At 46.2% G+C, this 21,207-nt stretch overlaps 1 protein-coding gene across 1 annotated transcript in view; it reads right to left on the reverse strand.

Annotated features, from left to right (window-relative positions):
* The window catches only part of LOC147102598 (protein unc-13 homolog D-like), a 112,376-nt gene that overhangs the window by 45,723 nt on the left and 45,446 nt on the right, over positions 1–21,207 (reverse strand). Inside the window, exons 4-7 of the mRNA XM_085964087.1 lie at positions 20,079–20,138; positions 12,261–12,327; positions 8,555–8,753; positions 4,476–4,520 (exon numbers count right to left, since the gene is read on the reverse strand). Of these exons, the coding sequence (XP_085820213.1) occupies positions 4,476–4,520; positions 8,555–8,753; positions 12,261–12,327; positions 20,079–20,138 (371 nt within the window). The remainder of the gene's footprint in view (positions 1–4,475; positions 4,521–8,554; positions 8,754–12,260; positions 12,328–20,078; positions 20,139–21,207) is intronic.

Consider the following 21,207-nt stretch of genomic DNA (forward strand, 5'->3'; position numbering starts at 1 on the left):
GATACAGGGCTATGGGGAGAGCGGGGCAGTGGTATTTGTTATAGATTGATTCAGGGCTATGGGGAGAGAGCAGGGCAGTGGGATTAGTTTTGGATTGATACAGGGCTGTGGGGAGAGAGCAGGGCAGTGGGATATTTGGATTGATACAGGGCTATGGGGAGAGAGCGGGGCAGTGGGATTAGTTTGCGATTGATACAGGGCTATGGGGAGAGAGCGGGGCAGTGGGATTAGTTTGGGATTGATACAGGGCTATGGGGAGATAGCGGGGCAGTGGGATATTTGGATTGATACAGGGCTATGGGGAGAGAGCGAGGCAGTGGGATATTTGGATTGATACAGGGCTATGGGGAGAGAGCGGGGCAGTGGGATTAGTTTGGGATTGATACAGGGCTATGGGGAGAGAGCGGGGCAGTGGGATTAGTTTGGGATTGATACAGGGCTGTGAGGGTGCCGGTTAGTTCCCTCAGTAACCCCTAGATGGCACCTTCACTTGTTTGTTTCCTTTTGCTAAATTGTTACTTGTTTACTTAACTGCCTTTTATCAGGTTCATTGGTTTCACCTGGTTTTGCTTGTATTTAAGTTCTGTGGTTTCTTCCCTCTGGGCTCAGTCCTGACAAGGGAGTTAGTCTTGACAAGGTGCTCTGTCTCGACAAGCCTGTTGCCCTGTGGTAACTTGCCTTGACAAGCCGGTTGCCTTAGTGGTTGCTTGACTTGAGCTCCTATGTCTATAATTGTTTATCTGTGTTATGTTTTGCTTGTATTTAAGTTCTGTGGTTTTTCCCTTTGTTCTCGGTCTTGACAAGTTGCTCAGTCTTGATAAGGTGCTCAGTTTTGGACAAGCCGGTTGCCCTGTGGTAGCTTGTCTTGAGCTCAGTTTGGACAAGCCGGTTGCCTCATGGTAGCTTGTCTTGAGTTCCTATCTTGACAAGCCGGTTGCCCTGGGGTAACTTGTCTTGAGCTCAGTCTTGACAAGCCGGTTGCCTCATGGTAGCTTGTCTTGAGTTCCTATCTTGACTAGCCATTTGCCTGTGTGGTAGCTTGTCTTGAGCTCCTAAGTTTTGTAACTGTTTACCTGTGTGATTCTAGTAAAGTACCTTTATTTAAGACTGCATACCTGCTTCTTGCCTCGTCTGTCTGCACTTGGGTCCAGAACCAGCCTCGCCCGGACAGTACGGCCCCGTGTCTACATGGCCCCGTGATCCCAACCCTGACACAGGGCTATGGGGAGAGAGCGGGGCAGTGGTATTTGTTATAGATTGATACAGGGCTATGGGGAGAGAGCAAGGCGGTGGGATTAGTTTTGGAGTGATACAGGGCTATGGGGAGAGCGGGGCAGTGGTATTTGTTATAGATTGATACAGGGCTATGGGGAGAGAACGGGGCAGTGGCATTTGTTATAGATTGATACAGGGCTATGGGGAGAGAGCGATGCAGTGGGATTCATTTTGGATTGATACAGGGCTATGGGGAGAGAGTGGGGTGGTGGGATTAGTTTTGGATTGATACAGGGCTGTGGGGAGAGAGCGGGGCAGTGGGATTAGTTATAGATTGATACAGGGCTATGGGGAGAGAGCAGGGCAGTGGGATTAGTTTTGGATTGATACAGGGCTGTGGGGAGAGAGCGGGGCAGTGGGATATTTGGATTGATACAGGGCTATGGGGAGAGAGTGGGGCAGTGGGATTAGTTTGGGATTGATACAGGGCTATGGAGAGAGAGCGGGGCAGTGGGATTTGTTATAGATTGATACAGGGCTATGGGGAGAGAGCGAGGCAGCAGGATTAGTATTGGATTGATACAGGGCTATGGGGAGAGAGCGGGGCAGCGGGATTAGTTTGGGATTAATACAGGGCTATGGGGAGAGAGCGGGGCAGTGGGATTAGTTTGGGATTGATACAGGGCTATGGGGAGAGAGCGGGGCAGTGGAATTAGTTTGGGATTGATACAGAGCTATGGGGAGAGCGGGGCAGTGGGATTAGATTTGGATTGATACAAGGCTATGGGGAGAGCGGGGCAGTGGGATTAGTTTTGGATTGATACAGGGCTATGGGGAGAGAGCAGGGCAGTGGGATTAGTTTGAGATTGATACAGGGCTATGGGGAGAGCGGGGCAGTGGGATTAGATTTGGATTGATACAAGGCTATGGGGAAAGAGCGAGGCAGTGGGATTAGATTTGGATTGATGCAGGGCTATGGGGAGAGCGGGGCAGTGGGATTAGTTTGGAATTGATACAGGGCTATGTGGAGAGCGGGGCAGTGGGATTAGATTTGGATTGATACAGGGCTATGGGGAGAGATTGGGGCAGTGGGATTCGTTTGGATTGATACAGGGCTATGGGGAGAGAGCGGGGCAGTGGGATTAGTTTGGATTGATACAGGGCTATGGGGAGAGAGCGGGGCAGTGGGATTAGTTTGGGATTGATACAGGGCTATGGGGAGAGAGCGGGGCAGTGGGATTAGTTTGGATTGATACAGGGCTATGGGGAGAGCGGGGCAGTGGGATTAGTTTGGATTGATACAGGGCTATGGGGAGAGAGCGGGGCAGTGGGATTAGTTTAGGATTGATACAGGGCTATGGGGCAGTGGGATTAGTTTAAGATTGATACAGGGCTATGGGGCACTGGGATTAGTTTAGGATTGATACAGGGCTATGGGGCACTGGGATTAGTTTAGGCTTGATACAAGGCTATGGGGCAGTGGGATTAGTTTAGGATTGATATGGGGCACTGGGATTAGTTTAGGATTGATACAAGGCTATGGGGCACTGGGATTAGTTTAGGATTGATACAGGGCTATGGGGCAGTGGGATTAGTTTAGGATTGATACAGGGCTATGAGGCACTGGGATTAGTTTAGGATTGATACAGGGCTATGGGGCACTGGGATTAGTTTAGGATTGATACAGGGCTATGGGGCACTGGGATTAGTTTAGGATTGATACAGGGCTATGGGGCACTGGGATTAGTTTAGGATTGATACAGGGCTATGGGGCACTGGGATTAGTTTAGGCTTGATACAAGGCTATGGGGCACTGGGATTAGTTTAGGATTGATACAGGGCTATGGGGCACTGGGATTAGTTTAGGATTGATACAGGGCTATGAGGCAGTGGGATTAGTTTAGGATTGATACAGGGCTATGGGGCACTGGGATTAGTTTAGAATTGATACAGGGCTATGGGGCACTGGGATTAGTTTAGGATTGATACAGGGCTATGGGGCACTGGGATTAGTTTAGGATTGATACAAGGCTATGGGGCACTGGGATTAGTTTAGGATTGATACAGGGCTATGGGGCACTGGGATTAGTTTAGGATTGATACAAGGCTATGGGGCACTGGGATTAGTTTAGGATTGATACAGGGCTATGGGGCACTGGGATTAGTTTAGGATTGATACAGGGCTATGGGGCACTGGGATTAGTTTAGGACTGATACAAGGCTATGGGGCACTGGGATTAGTTTAGGATTGATACAGGGCTATGGGGCACTGGGATTAGTTTAGGATTGATACAGGGCTGTGGGGCACTGGGATTAGTTTAGGATTGATACAGGGCGCTGGGAAGAGACTGGGGTAGTGGGATTAGTTTGGATTGATACAGGGCGCTGGGAAGAGACTGGGGCAGTGGGATTAGTTTGAATTGCAAAGACCTGGCTCAGACACAATGGGCCGAATGGCCTTCTCCTCTGCTGGGTCAATGTCATTTCAACCATATTGGGCTAGAAATTCAGTGGGCTTTGCGCCCAGTTACTGCCCAAATAGGGTTTCTGCACCAGTGTAAGAGGGTGCGCTGATATTCAGCGCTGCGGTAATGGCGGCGGTAGCCGGTAGCGCTGCGCCGACACCGATGACATCATCGGTGTGCGCAGTGCCCCGGTTCCGGCCCAAACCCCATATTTAGTTGCGGCCGCCTCTTCTGCAGCGGCCGCAAACAGCGATTGAAAAACGGGGCCGTACTGCTGCGCTACTGGGGCGCTTTAAGGTGGAGGTGCGGCCGGCCGCTTTTTCGGCGGCTGCCTGCCCGCACCTCCTTCCCCGGCCTCCTCCACCCGCCCCCCCCCGCGGCATTGCCGGCTGCTTTCCGCGAGCCCGGCACTTCTCCATGGTGCCGGGCTCATTTGCCGGCACAATCCAGCGGTGATCTCGCTGTTGCAGGCACCTCCCCCTTAAGAGAAGGAGGAGGCCTGCAGTACCGCAGCCTGCCACACTGCATCGGGTGGCGCAGCGGGGCCTACAGCGCAGAAATTCAGTTTCAGCGCCCCAAGCGGGGGCGGGCACACCCTGGAATAGCGCCCGGTTCCGACTTGGGGCGCAAAAGCCGAATATCTGACGGGCGCACCTGGCTCCGCGCGCAGCGCTAACTTTTGGGCGTTAGCCTGCTGGCGGGCCTTAACTGAATTTCTAGGCCATTATCCCTAAGGACCTTCTTCTATTAACGTGCTCTCAACTAGCACAGTGGCTCCAGGATCGGAATACTCACCACATGTCCATGTGCAGTTGAGTATGATGGGAATCCTTGACTTTCCTGCAACAAAAGAGACAGCAGTTATTAACGGCAGTTCTTGGCAACGAGGCCAGTGACAGAGGATCTTCCAGTCAATCCATGGGGAGCCACATGGCCAACTTGGTCAGTGTGATGGCTCACGTTGCTGGGTTACAGCAAACATTTTACTGCCACGGACATGGATCTTTTGTCTCTTTGCAATAGATTTAACTTATCCTCTGTCCATGACTCAATAACCCAGAGCCTGGAATTATTTTCTTGCCATTCTTTCTATCCTTCCCACAGCCGCTCTATCTGTCTGATTGATGATGGTGATTGTGACTGCCCCGTGACGAAGCGATGAGTAGAAGCACCATCTGGCCACCTTTGCTATACTCGCTAGGGTCCATCCAGGTTTGAGTCCAAGTCTGCGCTGAGCTAACTGATCTCGGGGGAATGGCGATAGAGATGCTATAGTTGGCCTCAGCTTCCCTAATGTTATAGAGGAGTAAAATCAACCAGGGTTACAGCTTCCCATCGCTGTCCAGTGATCCCCCCTGTTGTGGAGTATTTTAAACCAACACTCGACACAAGGTTTTTAGATCGATAGTCAAATGGTCTTTAATACACCGGTGGGGAGACAATCTTTAACTGGCGCACCAGTAAGGACTTCTCCCCACCAGTGTATTAAAGACCATTTGACTGTCGATCTAAAAACCTTGGCCTAGAAATTCACTTGTGTTTGCGCCCAATTAGGGGCGAAAGGGTGGGTTGCGCCGGAAGTTGCGTCGCGCCCGAAATTAGGTGGGCCCTAACATCGGCGTTAGCCGGTAGCGCTGCACCGGCACCGATGACGTCATCGGTGTGCGCAGTGCCCCGGTACCGCCCGAAACCACGCCGATCCCCATCTTCAGTAGCGGCCGCCTCATCCGTGGCGGCCGCTAACAACATCGGGAGAACAGGTCCTTACTGCAGCCTTAGCGGCGCAAGTTAAGGTGGAGGTGCGGGGCGGCCGCTTTTTCGGCGGCCGCCTGCCCGCACCTCCTTCCCCGGCCTCCTCCACCCCCCCCGCGGCATTGCCGGCTGGTTTCCGTGGAGCCCGGCACTTCTCCGTTGTGCCGGGCTCTTTTGCCGGCACTTGCAATCGGGGCTCCGGCCGTTGCAGGCACCTCCCCCTTAAGAGAAGGGGGAGGCCTGCAGTACAGCAGCCTGCCGCACCGCATCGGGTGGCGCAGCGGGACCGGCAGCGCTGAAATTCACTTTCAGCGCCCCAAGCGGGGCGGCCAAACCCTGGAACAGCGCCCGGTTCCGCTTTGGGGCGCTGAAAGTGAATATGGGGCGGGCACAACTGGCTCCGCGGCGGGCGCAAAATTTACAGCGCAAACGAGCTGGCGGGGCTATACCCAATTTCTAGGCCCTTGTGTCGAGTGTTGGTTTAAAATACTCCACAACAATTGGCGTCACAAACAGGATTCCATACGGACGGGAGACACGAGCGAGTGAAACCAAGCCAAAAACGTGAGTACTTTTAAATTACCACGTTCAGTTAGGGCAAAGCAACACCACTCCGTGTCCACCGCCCCCTAGGAATCAAAGAAATCTGAAGTTTTGATCGGTAGGTCAAATGGTCTCGGGGTTCGGGCGAAACGCGCGGAAGTATAGGCGTGGTATAAGTTGCAAGTAGTGCAGAAAGTTTGAGCATACCTCTGACAACAAAGAACCCGAATAAATAAGTTGCAAGTAGTGCAGAAAGTTTGAGCATACCTCTGACAACAAAGAACCCGAATAAATAAGTTGCAAGTACGGTCTCACTCTGCGGGAGTAAGTAAGAGACGTACCGCTGACAACAATTAATCATGGGAAGTGAAAACCTTGATTGGGGACCGGAAGGGTCTCTGACACGCTTTTTAGCAGACAAAAATAGAAGATTAATTGACAAAATGGTTAAAAGTGATTGGCAACCAAACAACCCACCAAAAAAAAAGGGAATGGTGGGCCAAGGAAACAAAATTGAAACAGGAAAAAGTCCTTATTTTAGTGATTCGCGCCTATCATGAGTTGAGTAGACGTACTCGAATATGGACCAAAAACGGATGTCCGCAATGTACCCGGGCGCCAGTAATGGCAACAGCTCCTGTAAAGCCTACAGAGGTAAAAGGAGTAGACGCCGACATAGACTGGGATGATTTAGGCAGAAAGGCATTCAAATATAAATTGAAACTGCTGCAATTACTGCCGGATTTAAAACCCTGACAGAGTAACGCAGAATTTTGGTAGAAACTAAGAGAAATGAGAATATGTCACAACTTCCACAATCGGGCTTTCTTAATGTACAAAGAGGGACTAAGTAGTGCCCACCAGGCCATCCTGAAAACAGGACTGGTCACAATGCAGACATTCGACGGATTGGTCAATTGGGCAACTGAAGTAGACAACCAGCAAAAGGCGAAGGTTGCCGCTGTAGAAGAACAAGTAGCAACAATAAAGGAGACAATCGTCTGTTTTAACTGTAACAAGCCCGGACATGAACAGCGAGACTGTTGGGCGACAGGGTGAGGAAAAGCAGGCAAGGGCCCAAGACAGCAAGGGGCATCCCATAGCGAACACATAACTGAGGTCACAGACACAGCAAACGCGAACAACGAACAATTGATCGAGATCATCAAAAACTTGTCACAGAAAAGCTAGGTAGCATCGGCCCCCAGAAAAGTCACCGATCCCCGTCTATATCTGACAGCGCTGTTAGGGGGCCAGCAGTGTGATATGTTAGTTGACACAGGGGCATCAGTATCTATAACGAATTTGGATCACCATGAACAAAAAGCTCCATATTGATACAAGGAGTGGGAGGGAAGAATACTCGCGCTAATAAGAGCGAGACACAACTGTTGGAAATAGGAGGAATATTCCTCCCAGTCCCAATGTGGGTATGTGAGAACCCAGGAGGGACAATTTTAGGAGTAGATATATTGAGCGAACTAGGTCTGGTAATAGATGTACAGAACAAAACAGTATTACAAAAACGAATACCAGATGGAAAATGTGAAGATAGGACTATGGCCAGTTACATGGTCAAGATTGGGAGCGTTAAGCGAATAGAATGGGACTGGTCACAAGAGGGAATATAGGGAGTCCTCTGCCAGGCAATAGAAGGGGTATGGGCAACCTCCAAACAAGACTGTGAATTGGTCACAACCGACCCGATTGTGATACCTGGAGCATAGAGCCCACAGACAGAACCCAATAAAACCAGCAGCAAAAGAAACAGTATACACAATAGTAACCGAGTTAGTTAAACAAGGAGTGTTAAAAGAAACCACTGCGACCACAAACTCACCAATTTGGCCGGTAGGGAAACCAGGTGGATCGTATAGATTAACCATAGATTACACCGCCTTGAATAAGGTAACTCCGCGAGAACACCCGATAGTGGCAAACCCTTCCACCATATTTAATGGTTTAAAACCGGACCACGAGATATTCACCGTTTTAGATATAGCAAATGGATTTTGGTCTATACCGTTGGCAGAGGAGTCACAGAGTAAATTTGCCTTTACTGTGGGGAATAAACAGTATACATGGACTAGGGTCCCGCAATGATTCCATAATAGCCCAAACATTTTCCACTGGTGTATTAAAGACCATTTGACTATCGATCTAAAAACCTTGTGTCGAGTGTTGGTTTAAAAAATACTCCACAACACCCCCCCTAGAAAATGAGCATGTGAGGATGGGAGTAAGGGCAGGATCAAGTGCAGCCGCGATGCCCACCACAGTCAAATAGCCTGCTGACAAACGAATGGGATAGCACTAGAAATACTGAACAAAGATACCATGCCACCCACCAGCTCCCACCTGAAAAGAATGAAGAAAAAGCAGGGAGGACAGAAAAAGAAATAAAAAGCAGTTGAAGAGAGAAGCGGAATTAAAGAGAGAGAAGCTCAAGAGGAGAGAGAAAAACAGCCACAACAGACAGGCAAGAGAGTGACCGTAATCTCCAAACTCCCATGTGCAACACCACGGGAGATAGACTAGAGCAGGTTGCAGTGGCATAAAGTGACAATATTGACACTTACAGGAGAAAAGTTTCATTCCAAATGGGGTTCAAGGTCTGCTTCTTGACTTCTGTTTTCTGAATTTGATCCCGAGGGATTGAATCTTTCACCACAGCTTTCTGCCGTCTCCTGGGCAGGGGACTGTCTGCTCTGTGGGCCTCTTCTTCCTGGTGTTCTTCAGAAACCATCACCCCCAGCAAACAGTAGGGGTCACTGAAGCCTAGAGAAGAGATTCGATGAGAACACCCGGATTAGAAGAGGTCGGGTGCAACTTGATTCAACATAAATCTACCACAGCAATCCCAGTGGGCAGGCTCTGATCTCATTCCAGTACCTCCTACAATCTCATACATGCCCCTCTCACACACTGGCCAGGATACTGGAAAAGGCTTGTCATTTGGCAGGTGGTCTTGGGGGTAATGCTCACCTTTACCACCTGTGCAGTACCCTGTCAGAGCGGAGCGCCCGCCCATTGTAAAACCCATACAATTTTAACCCCATTGAAATCCACTCCACTCCGCCAGGGTACCGCCCAGCTAGTGAAGGTGAGAATTCTCCCCCTTCTCTGTAGCCAATGACCTTCTCTCTGTCACTACCTTTCCCATCTCTCTCTACTTTATCAATGCTCCTATGATCGGCGCTCCTCTAAATGTTTCTCTCGTTTGTCCAAATAAAACATCCTGCATGTTGATCCTCTTATACACATCCCGTGTTGAAATCAAGGGGCTAATTTTGATTTTGGGCGATAGTGTAAATTTTGATTAGGGCGATATCGGATCAGCCGCCTGTTATACACATCGGCCAATTCTCCTTTCCATTTGGAGACTTGACAGGAGGCCTGGGAGAAGTTATGTGACTTGAAGCAGAGCACAAAGGTCAAGGGTGTACCTCCTAGGCTGTCTGATAATAGATCAAAACAGCCTGCTTTACAGTGGAGGCTGTTAGAACCTGAGACTCTTATTGAACAGATATTAATGTCCATACACAACATGGAAGAATGTATGGTGAGGTTGGACCATTGCTCGTCTGTGTGAGAACATGGCAACACAAGTGGCAGCTGCGGTGGACATCTCAGTTACACGGGCCAAAAGCACACCTTTCATGAATGCTCCCACTGCTGCTATAGAGGATTTGTAGTCGTGAGTGGCTTTAACTTGCTTGGAGAATGGTCACAGGCCACCATGAGGGAGGGATTCTGAGTCCTCAAAGACTGCCCACTGTTCTATCCTTAGAAAGAGCATCATGGCAAAATGCCCTCGAGCAGTGACATGACTGGAGTGGCATAGGAAAAACTGGTTGGCACTCATGCCAGTGACAGTTCTGCGGCATCACACAGCCCCTGCATGTGATAGAACACACCACTTCTGAAAGCAATGAGGCTACAGTCACTGCAGCAAAGGAGTCCCTGACATTGGTGCAGGTAACTCAGGGTTTGTCACATGTATAGAAACATAGAAGATAGCAGCAGGAGTAGGCCATTCGGCCCCTCGAGCCTGTTCCGCCATTTAATGAGATCATGGCTGATCATCCAAATTCAGTACCCTGTCCCTGCCTTCTCCCCATATCCCTTGATCCCTTTAGCCTTAAGAAATATTTCTAACTCCTTCTTGAATATATTTAATGAATTGGCCTCAACTGCCTTCTGTGGTAGAGAATTCCACAGGTTCACCACTCTCTGGGTGAAGAAATTCCCCCTCATCTCTGTCCTAAATGGTTTACCCCTTATCTTTAGACTGTGACCCCTGGTTCTGGACTCCCCCGCCATCGGGAACATCCTTCCTGCATTTAGTCTGTCTAGCACTGTTAGAATTTTATAAGTTTCAATGAGATTCCCTCTCATTCTTCTAAACTCTAGCGAATATAAGCCTAATCGACCCAATCTCTCCTCATACGTCATTCCTGCCATCCCAGGTATCAGTCTGGTGAATCTTCGCTGCACTCTCTCCATGACAAAAACATCCTTCCTCAGATAAGACGACCAAAACTGCACACAATACTCAAGGTGTGGTCTCACCAAGGCCTTGTACAACTGCAGCAAGACATCCTTGCTCCTGTACTTGAATCCTCTCGTTATGAAGGCCAACATACCATTTGCCTTCTTAACCGCCTGCTGCATCTGCATGCTTACCTTCAGCGACTGGTGCACAAGGACACTCAGGTCTCGTTGCACTTCCCCTTTTCCCAATCTATTGCCGTTCAGATAATAATCTGTCTTCCTGTTTTGCCACCGAAGTTGCCCAGTCACCCAACCTGTCCAAATCATACTGGAGTTTCTCGGCATCCTCCTCACAGCACACATGCCCACCCAGCTTTGTGTCGTCTGCAAACTTAGAGATATTACATCTAGTTCCCTCGTCTAGATCATTAATATATATTGTGAATAGCTGGGGTCCTAGCACCGATCCCTGCGGTACCCCACTAGTCACTGCCTGCCACTCGGAAAAGGACCTGTTTATTCCAACTCTTTGCTTTCTGTCTGCCAACCAGTTCTTTATCCAAGACAGTACCTTACCACCAATCCCATGTGCTTTAACTTTGCACGCTAATCTCTTATGCAGGACCTTATCGAAAGCCTTCTGTAAGGGTAGAGACCATTTGCAGTTTGTCAGTTACTTGTACTGCCACTCGGTAGACTGACCTCTTCAACGAGGGGAGCACCTTGGAGTGGGGACACATGGGCAACACGCAAAGGACAAATACAGGAGCAAAAACACATTGGCCTGCAGTTTCCGCTCGATTACGCTGGTTTTCTCTGTGCAATTCGCCTGATATCAGCGTAACCAGCCAACAACATCGCAGAATTTTAAGCACAAATTACGTTCAACGCAACTCAAGTTTCCGCAATCTTTTGCGCTAGTTTTAAAAACATGATGCTGGATGCCGGCCCCACCCGCAAAACTGGCCACGCCCCCAGGGTGAATTAATCACCATTGGGAACTTCCGCTAAATGAGCTCGTTTGCAGCCTTCGAGGAGGCTCCAAAAATTAAGCTGGATCTTTTGGATGCAAGGACACTAATGGGTACGTTTTAAAAGGTTTTGAATTAATTTTTTTACATTTACCAAGGAACTGACTACTCTACCCCAACCTAACTAAAAAAATAGTTTAGTATATTTTTTAAAAGTCATTTTCCGTCATTTAAAATGCAGTGACTCACAGGTGGTGGATTGACACTGTGATTTAAAATGCTTATATTTTGTGATAAACCCATTTTCGGCTGTATTCATCAAACTGCACCAAGTTACCCCTCTTAAATAGAGCACGGATTTTTTTAAAGCAATTTTTTTTATATTACTTTTTAAAACGTTGCTTGATCACGCTGGTTTGTGGCAGATTTTGCATTCGGTGATATTCAAATAAATTTGAACAGAAACTCGGGAATTTTTTTTAAAACGGGTGCAATTTTTGGCATAACTTGCGCCGGAATCGCCGATTGCACCCAAAGCAGAAACCCCACCCCATTAAGGGTAATCTTGAGTCCCTTATTCCAGTTGCATGTCCAGCCATCCTTTGCCTTAATGGGATTTGCCTCATGTTACTGCCCCCTTACGTCTTACTGACCTGTGTAACATGATGCATTTCAAACACCAACAGGACAGCCCTTCTTTGGAGGAGAACAGTTACCCTGGAGAATGATGCATTATCTAATTGATTCGCTTTAGCCTGATGATTATAGCAGAGGTCTTGCTGCCTATTGCAGCCCACACAAAGTGAACAGAAATACTCACCAGTTGCATCTTTGGCCAGAATTCCTTTGGCTTCCTTCACTGTTACCTTCAGGAAGACAGTGGGTGGCTGTGGGAGAGAGCAAGAGGAACCTCAGCATAGTTGTCACAGCAGAATAACCCTCAAACTACAATAGGCCATGTCCAACATTACAACACTATCTAAAATACCCTAAACCCATCACTGTGACACTGTCTTCAATACCTCATATCCATCACTATATCACTCTCTGAAATACCCCACACCCATCAATATCACTCCAACACCCTCTCACTGTAACACTCTCATCCCCACTGTAATAATTTCACCACCACATCCCCCCCCCCCCCCCGCAGTGTAAACTCTCTGATATACTCTGCACCTCTGACTCTACGGGCTGAATTTTGCCGGCACTCAGAGCGCGGGTTTGGAAGTGGATCCGCTGTCAAAATCACAAAGATTGACAGCGGGTCGGTATCCCGCCGTAAACCCACCTCCTCCTTGTCAGTTTCCCAAGTGTCAGGTCTGTCATCCCTGAACAGACCCGACACCAAGCAGTGGGTCGGCCAATTTAGATAGTTAGCAGCTTATTAAAAGGTGGTTAAGAACCATTTTCCCATGTACTTACCATTTTACCAGGTTCTCAACGAGGTTCCCGAAGAGCGGCTATCACGTCAGGTAAGTATGTTGGGTTCTCAATGACCGTGGATTGCTGTGAATAGGTGAAAGCTGCAGAAGTGGTCTAAAACCCACTATTTCACAGCTGTTCACTTCCCAATCTTAGAAGCTGGAGCATTAATGCTTTGGAACCCACTTTTGTGCTTTATGCATTTTTGAAGTGTTTGAAGTAATCTCTCTATCCACTGTCACCTCCTTGGAACAACCTATCTCAATATTGACAGATTACTTCTGTCATCTCAACCTCACCTGCCATCTATTCTATCAGCATTGGTGCCTTTGAAAAAATCTCACTTTGGTCCTCAGAATCCCAACACGATCAACCCCAACACCAGCATCACCAGGCACACCAGCAGCACCAACATCCACACCAACCTTCTCCGCAATCAATTGATGCTGCACTGGACACAGGGCATCATCACCTGAGCACATTGCTGCCCAGGACACCAGCGATGGCCTCACCATGTCCAGATTTGCTTCACTTAACACTGAACACCCTGGCTGCCACATGATGCACCAGGTTGGCACCACCCCACACCAGCACCATAAAGCATCCCTACAATGCCCAAGCCATTCCTTTCACACTCATCACCATTGGTGAGGGTGGGGGGGGAACGTTATGTCTCACCATTCACTGGAACTCACTAACACACTTTCAAAGGTGCACACAAATCTGTCCAAGAAGGCAAAGTGGTGACAATAAGGATTTCAATGCTTGACAACACATTAACAAAAAGTTTACACGAACATTTGTGAAGGAATAGCCATGATTCAGAGAAATACACGATACTATGAACAGATTTCTAATATTAATAAAAGACATACTGGGTTTAAAAGACACAAGTCTCAGCAGAAAGGCTGTAAACAGAAATACCGGCTTCTGAGAAAAGATCGGTTGATAACAAAGTTGTAAACAAGCTTTGAAATGGGAATTAGTTAAAGAAATACATCAAACAAAAACCATAGCTGTCATTGTTTTTATGATAGTTTTTTTAACACCTAAAAGTAGAGAAATAATTATGCATGCAATAGTTGAATTGATAGTAACATAGAAAGCATTCAAAGGAAGCATTCAAACAGAGGTATCAATAAAGATAATTAGCTGACATCAGCAGAGAACATCAAAGAAGAAACCAAAGTCAAAAGGGTATAAAAATAAGACCTTTTTAACAGAAAGTCAGAACACGCTGAACGGGCAGGGCGTTTCTCAACTTTCCAGAGGCATCTCTAAGTTTTTAACTATGAGTCTCGGGTATATCAAAGTGATTGATTTTTGGTGGAGGTTCTGGATTTAGAAATAAGAAATAAGAAATGTTCTGGATTTAGAAATAAGTAAATAAGAAATATAACGAAGTAAAGATTTGAGAATAAGGATCTCTGAGAAATAAGAAATGTAAGCTAATTGTATTTTGAATTGTTAATGTTGCGACTGATTCAACAGATGTTAACTGAATGCCGGCTCTTAAATAAAACTATATATTTTTAGAATTGTCTCAAAGAGTGAATCTGTATAGACTCGCGAACCCACAAATTCTGTACACTCTTTTGTAAGGAGTTGCAGAAATCTGGGGGATATTCCGGACCCTCATAATATCCGGAAGGTTACAGTCTAGTTCAACTTATTAAAAGTACTATCCGGGGGACGGTAACATCTTTAGTCGTTCCTTTCCTTTAGGGAGAGATAGCCTGAACCTTTAGACCCATTTAAGCGTCTTATGGAATTCGGCTATCTCTAACTTAAGTTGAAGGTGAACGTCTGGGGAATACGCCTGATCTGGGGTAGCCCGAAAGGGCTAGGACTGTAATTAACCCTTCAGTTGGTGCTCAACGAGTGTGTTAACGAGTTGATACAGAACCTATACTTATATTAATATCTATAGCCATGCTGTAGATTGTTAAGTATAGAAGGAGTGTTTACTGACAGTGGTTCTAAGACCCAGATTTAAGTCTCTAGAGACGACAAAGACCCTGATCAGGCCTTGTAGAGCTTAAATCCGAACTTCCTCAAAATACTATTTGAGGTTTAGAAGCTTCTTATAAAGTTCATTTAAAATCCTAACCGAGGTTAGGTCCTGACGAAATATTAAACCCTAACCGAGGTTAGGTCTTGAAGAAATGGCAAATCATGTTGGAATTGGCCGAGTCTTTTTATTAGAAAATTTAAACGATTGTTTTATTAGGGGAAATGATCCTATCCCTGTACCTCCACAAAGCCAAGTGATAATGCTTGAAATAGAAGGCTTTGATGCCGAAGGAGCTGTTAGAACTCATGGCACGATTAATGTTGATCACCAGAACCAGGGGATACAGAATATCCTGTGGGATAATCAAACGAATACTCCAAATCCGCTAAATTCCTTAATGATAAGGTGCACACCTGCACAATTGGGAGGCCTAATGAACGGTGCCCAACAAGGTTGGTGTAGGGGTTACGGGGATCGGGTGGGATATGTGTTGGTGCAGGCTCGATGGGCCGAAATGGCCTCTATCTGTACTGTGAGGTTTCTGTGAAGGTGGTGGCAACCATGGCCGAATAGCAGGACCCGGAGCAGCCTATGCTCCTAGGGGCCATGGATTCCGGTTAAGGTGGCAAACTCATGATGAAATAAATGACAACAATTTTCAAAATTCCTATTCTTTATATCCAAAAGAATGACCGTTTAAAGCCCTTGACCATAAGACAGCGCGATATGCTGAAGCCGCAGCACTACGGTATGTTTTAAAGAAAACAGACTTTATTAAACCCACACTGTGGGAAGAAATTCTCCATTTGAGAATGGAGATAAAGAAGTGTCAGGTGATTGATGTGAAGGGGCATACCACTGGAACAGCACGCTCAAAAGGAAACAGCCTTGCAGATGAACAAGCGAAACGTTCAGACTGCATGACACCCCCTCGAGAGGGGCCTGCCAATGTTAGTGTAATCACTAGGGCAGAACGGCCAGCTAATCAGGATGAGGAGCTGATTCAGCTATTAGACCCAATAACAGAGAATCCACCAGAATGTCCACCGAGGTACTTTTACTCAGAAACCCCTACGGGTATTGTACTAGTTAAGTTGCCCAAAGGAAACCGAGAAGTACCCCCGAGCCACAAACAAGAACAGCTTGTAAAAGAAGCTCACAAGGGCATAAGTCAATCATATTATAGTACCAGAATAACATTCTACAAATTGACTCTTATATTGGTGGCCAGGCATGCTTAAAGCCTGTAAAACAGGTGGCAAATTGTGAGCCATGCTATTCGACTAATAAGTCATCACTAAATTAAGCCACCACCATTGGCTCCTGTGAAAGTTGATGAGCAAATGAGAAAATTCTTTATTGACTTTATTTGACCACTTCCCCCATTTTTGGGATATAGACATGTTCTCTTTTGTGTGGATGGATGCACTTCCTTTTGCTGACTGGTCCCCACAAACTGTTACGGAAAACGCACTCGCCAGGGCTATTTCTGACACAATTACTGTAGCTGGAGCAACCAAAATCTTGCACTCCGTTAAAGGCGGAGCCTTTGTCTCTAAGGTCTTGAAAGACTATTGCGAACAAAGGGGGTTTGGGTTAGAGCACAGCACGCCACGTCATCCGCAATCAGCGGGGCTGGTGGAATGTAAAAAAAATCGGGAAGTAATAAAGTTATTGGTCAAACTGTTGAGAATCAGGGAAATAAGTGGACCACCAGCATTCCGGAAGTACAGCTATCACTCAATAATGTGCCCGCATCTGCATCAGGGACAGTGTCCCCTAAGAAACTCCGTATTATCTGATGTATGGGGTTGAGATGCATACACCGCTTACCCATAGTTCTTTTATTGCCTCTACACACTGAGTCATTGACCCGACAGCGACAGTTAGAAAAAAAAAGTAACAGAGGAGATTCATCGAATTGATCAGAGGATAAGGGAAGCAAATAGGCAGAATAAATTGACAAATAAAGTATGGCAACCCATAGTAAGAGAATGGGTACAGGAAAAGAAGTTCGAGCAGAAACCTGGTTTAAGACTAAAGTGGAAAAATCCTGTTCAAATACAGTCTGTTATTAACAAAAGAACAGTTCAAATACATATTAACCAGCCGAATGGCAAGTCTGTTTTTAAAAATGTCTCCATAGACAATATCAAAAGATGTCCTGAAGGATACCGAAAAGGAGGAACAATACAAGGTGTAGTCGTACACTTGTCTTTAAAGACCTAGCTTGAGTACGACACAGGAAATGGATGCGATCAAAATATTGGCGACGGGAAGTCAGAAGGTGTCGCCGACACTTCTAGACATTGCTTGGCAACGCAACAGGAATTGCATTTGCGAAAAGCAACAACCGAAACAAGGAAAGATCAACGAGTTACTTCAGCGAAGGAGGAAGACACCGCGGATAAGGAAGGAATCAACTAAGTGCCTGGCGAGGCCTTTACCACAACACGCATCGGTACACACGCCGGATCGAAGGAACAGCGTGTCAAGCTTCAACTAGCTTCAACTGACGTCTCCTTGACTCGTATGAATAACTCATCTCTATGGAACATACATCTACCGATTGGACATTTTAAGGACATTGTTGTTTCGCTCATAGCATGACTATGTACTTACCATCCTTTTAAATTGTGTACAATTTAAAATAAGACAAAACATTGTCCTAGGATGACTTCAAAGGAATTTTCATGTAGCACATGATTGTACATCTCGTGAACTTAATATGCTATTGTAACCTCATGAGCAATATTGACCAAACTCTGCCCTGAAGTTATTAGCTCATCTTTTGGTCAAGGCAGGGGTGTGAAGGAATAGCCATGATTCAGAGAAATACACGATACTATGAACAGATTTCTAATATTAATAAAAGACATACTGGGTTTAAAAGACACAAGTCTCAGGAGACAAGGCTATAAACAGAATACAGGCTTCTGAGAAAAGATCAGTTGATAACAAAGTTGTAAACAAGCTTTGAAATGGGAATTAGTTAAATATTCTAAAACAATGAAAGATTGAAGCAAACCATTGGTGGTTCCGAAAGGTCTATGGTTTGCAACAAACACAATGAGAAGACACCATTTAAAGTGTGAAAAACTAACACGATAAAACAGAAATACAAACATTAAAAGAGGCATGTGCCTTTGAAAACATGACATCAAGTAAAGAAACCTGCTGGTCAAATAGTTTTATGTTAAACTTGGATGACAGGAAACACGATTAAATATGCAACCAATTGAGATAGAAAACAAGTAAACACACAGTTAAAGTGGTTTTGATTTACATATACCAACAAGACTTTGAAGATATAACTTCAATAGATGACACAAAGCAATTGCATTGTGTTTGTTTTAAACTTGAAGCAGAACAGAGTCAAAATGTCCTGCTAAAAAGCAGTTAAGCCAATATTAAGAAATGAATGAAGAATCTTCGGTAAGAATGACATCAAACAAAACCATAGCTGTCATTGTTTTTATGATAGTTTTTGGAACACCTAAAAGTAGAGAAATAATTATGCATGCAATAGTTGAATTGATAGTAACATAGAAAGCATTCAAAGGCAGCATTCAAACAGAGGTATCAATAAAGACAATTAGCTGGCATCAGTAGAGAACATCAAAGAAGAAACCAAAGCCAAAAGGGTATAAAAATAAGACCTTTTTAACAGAAAGTCAGAACGGGCAGGGCGTTTCTCAACTTTCCAGAGGCGTCTCTGTAAGTTTTTAACTATGAGTCTCGGGTATATCAAAGTGATTGATTTTTGGTGGAGGTTCTGGATTAAGAAATAAGAAATGTAAGGATTTAGAAATAAGAAATATAACGAAGTAAAGATTTGAGAATAAGGATCTCTGAGAAATAAGAAATGTAAGCTAATTGTACTTTGAATTGTTAATGTTGCGACTGATTCAACAGATGTTAACTGAATGCCGGCTCTTAAATAAAACTATATATTTTTAGAATTGTCTCAAAGAGTGAATCTGTATAGACTCGCAAACCCACAAATTCTGTACACTCTTTTGTAAGGAGTTGCAGAAATCTGGGGGATATTCCGGACCCTCATAATATCCGGAAGGTTACAGTTTAGTTCAACTTATTAAAAGTACTATCCGGGGGACGGTAACATCTTTAGTCGTTCCTTTCCTTTAGGGAGAGATAGCCTGAACCTTTAGACCCATTTAAGCGTCTTATGGAATTTGGCTATCTCTAACTTAAGTTGAAGGTGAACGTCTGGGGAATACGCCTGATCTGGGATGGCCCAAAAGGTCTAGGACTGTAATTAACCCTTCACATTGGCTAAAACACCCAAGTGCCTACCCTTGTGTGTTGTTAGTTGGTATACTTGCAGTAGGATGAGGGTGAGTGTGAGGGGTGGCTCGTGAGATGGGGAGTGATAATGTAGATAGAGAGGGATGGGTGGAGGTGCAAGGTAAGTTGGTGTGAGTAAGGATGTGCAGGAGTATGGTAGGGAAGGCCGAGTGATGGGGATGTGATGAGTGGCACAGCAGGATGAGGTTGAGTGTGGCTTTGCAGTAACATTTCGTGATCTACTGAGATCATTGAAAGGTTTGTGCCACTGCAGCCTGGTCCTCCTGACGACATCCCTGCTTGAGTCCTCCTGTGCAATGTGCAACCAGCCTGCGTTGGTGTCCTGAGGAGGTGTCTTCTGCTCATTGGAAGGGAAGAGAACCTCCCTGCGTGCTGTAAAACAATGAAAGATTGAAGCCTGGGTACAGCCATGCACCTCTGTGCAGTGCTTGTCAGTGTTTACAGCACCTCAATGCTGCAGAACAATGACAGCAGAATTTGGACATGGCCCCTTTAAGGAAACCGGCTGATGACATGACATCAAATGGCGTATCAGACCCGATTCCTATTAATTGGTCTGGAACCTTGCAGGGCGGGCTTAAGAAGCTCTATTAATGTAAAATCTTGTTGGAGGCCGGAATCGAGACAGATGCGAGGTCCCCACATGCCACGGGCGTCGCCCGCCAAGTTTGGAAAAATCCAGCCCTACCAGTCTGAAATACCATGCAGGTCTCACTATAACTTTCTCTAATCTTCCCTACCTTGTATTTCACACACATCACAAGGTCCCCTTTTGGGAAGTGGTGATGAACATTACAAACAAACTTCCATTAAAACCCTAAATTTTAATCATGCCCATAAAAAAATAACATTTGACTCTGTTCCGCTCACCTTCAGCTGTCTGACCTGCTCCAGAATAACGTTATGTTCTGCATTGTCCATTTGGAAAGCCTAGACAAAAAGAGATGAGAAAATGTCAAAGAGATTAATTGTGGGACCAAAGCTCGATCTGTCAATGTTCACAGTTCAAGAGCCAGAATGAGACAGCAGAAATTATTTTTGTGTTTTCTTGCAGATTGTTTGCTCAGTAAGGGGCAGGCTTTTCATTCTGGGGAATGGAATACTTCAGTGATTGACTTTCTATGGGGTTCTGGAGACCATGGAGAGTGCAACAGAGGGCTATGAATTAGGCTGGGACCCAGATATGCTAAATCTTTGCCTTCCCCAGATCCTTGTTAAGGGGCGGAGCCTCCATCTGCCTCACATAAGGTCAGTGATGTAATAGGTGACGTGGCCAGGTGTGGGGAGTCCCAGGCTGAGGGTTTCCTCGTGGCAATAGCCACCCCCTTGCATCTCATTTAATTGGCTGTGATCGGCCTGTGTCATTGGTTGCAGGTCAGGGCTCCGTTCTCTTACCCCTCCCCCTCAGGTTAGGAAATCTTGGGGCAGCATTAAAGGCACGATCTGGGTCTACACCTCTTGTTCCTGGAACACTTAGGGGGAGAAATTCGGTTGCACAAGGCCCCTTTGAGAAGGGGAGGAAGGCCTGCAATACCGCAGTGCCACGATATTCACTCGCAGCGCCCCAAGAGGGATGCAGGATGCCTCCAGTAGCACCGCGCTTCCCTTTGGGGCGCTACCACTCAATTTCCGGTGCGGGGGCGCGAATGTTTCCGGGGCGCTACTTTTAGTGCCCTGGCGAGGCTGGCGCCCCAAACAGGGCTATACTCAATTTCTCCCCCTTGGTTTCCTGGCTACCAGGAAAAGTGGCCTTTTTATTTTCAAACACCAGCAAATCCATCAGTGTCTTGTCTTGGTTGAGTCAGCATATGCAGTCTCGCCGTACTCTGCCAACTTTTGTAAGGGATTGGCCAGGACACCGGGTGTTAAGTCTGTGGTTGTATTGTAAATAACACACAGACTCCAACATTAACAAAGAAAAACAGGTCTTTACTATTCAGGGGTCTGGGCGATTTCTGCCCTAGTTAACGTATCACAACCCTTATATACTGGTGTGGTC

Source organism: Somniosus microcephalus, chromosome 21, assembly GCF_052327205.1.
Source record: "Somniosus microcephalus isolate GS21.2 chromosome 21, FLI_Smic_1.0, whole genome shotgun sequence".
NCBI lineage: Eukaryota > Metazoa > Chordata > Chondrichthyes > Squaliformes > Somniosidae > Somniosus > Somniosus microcephalus.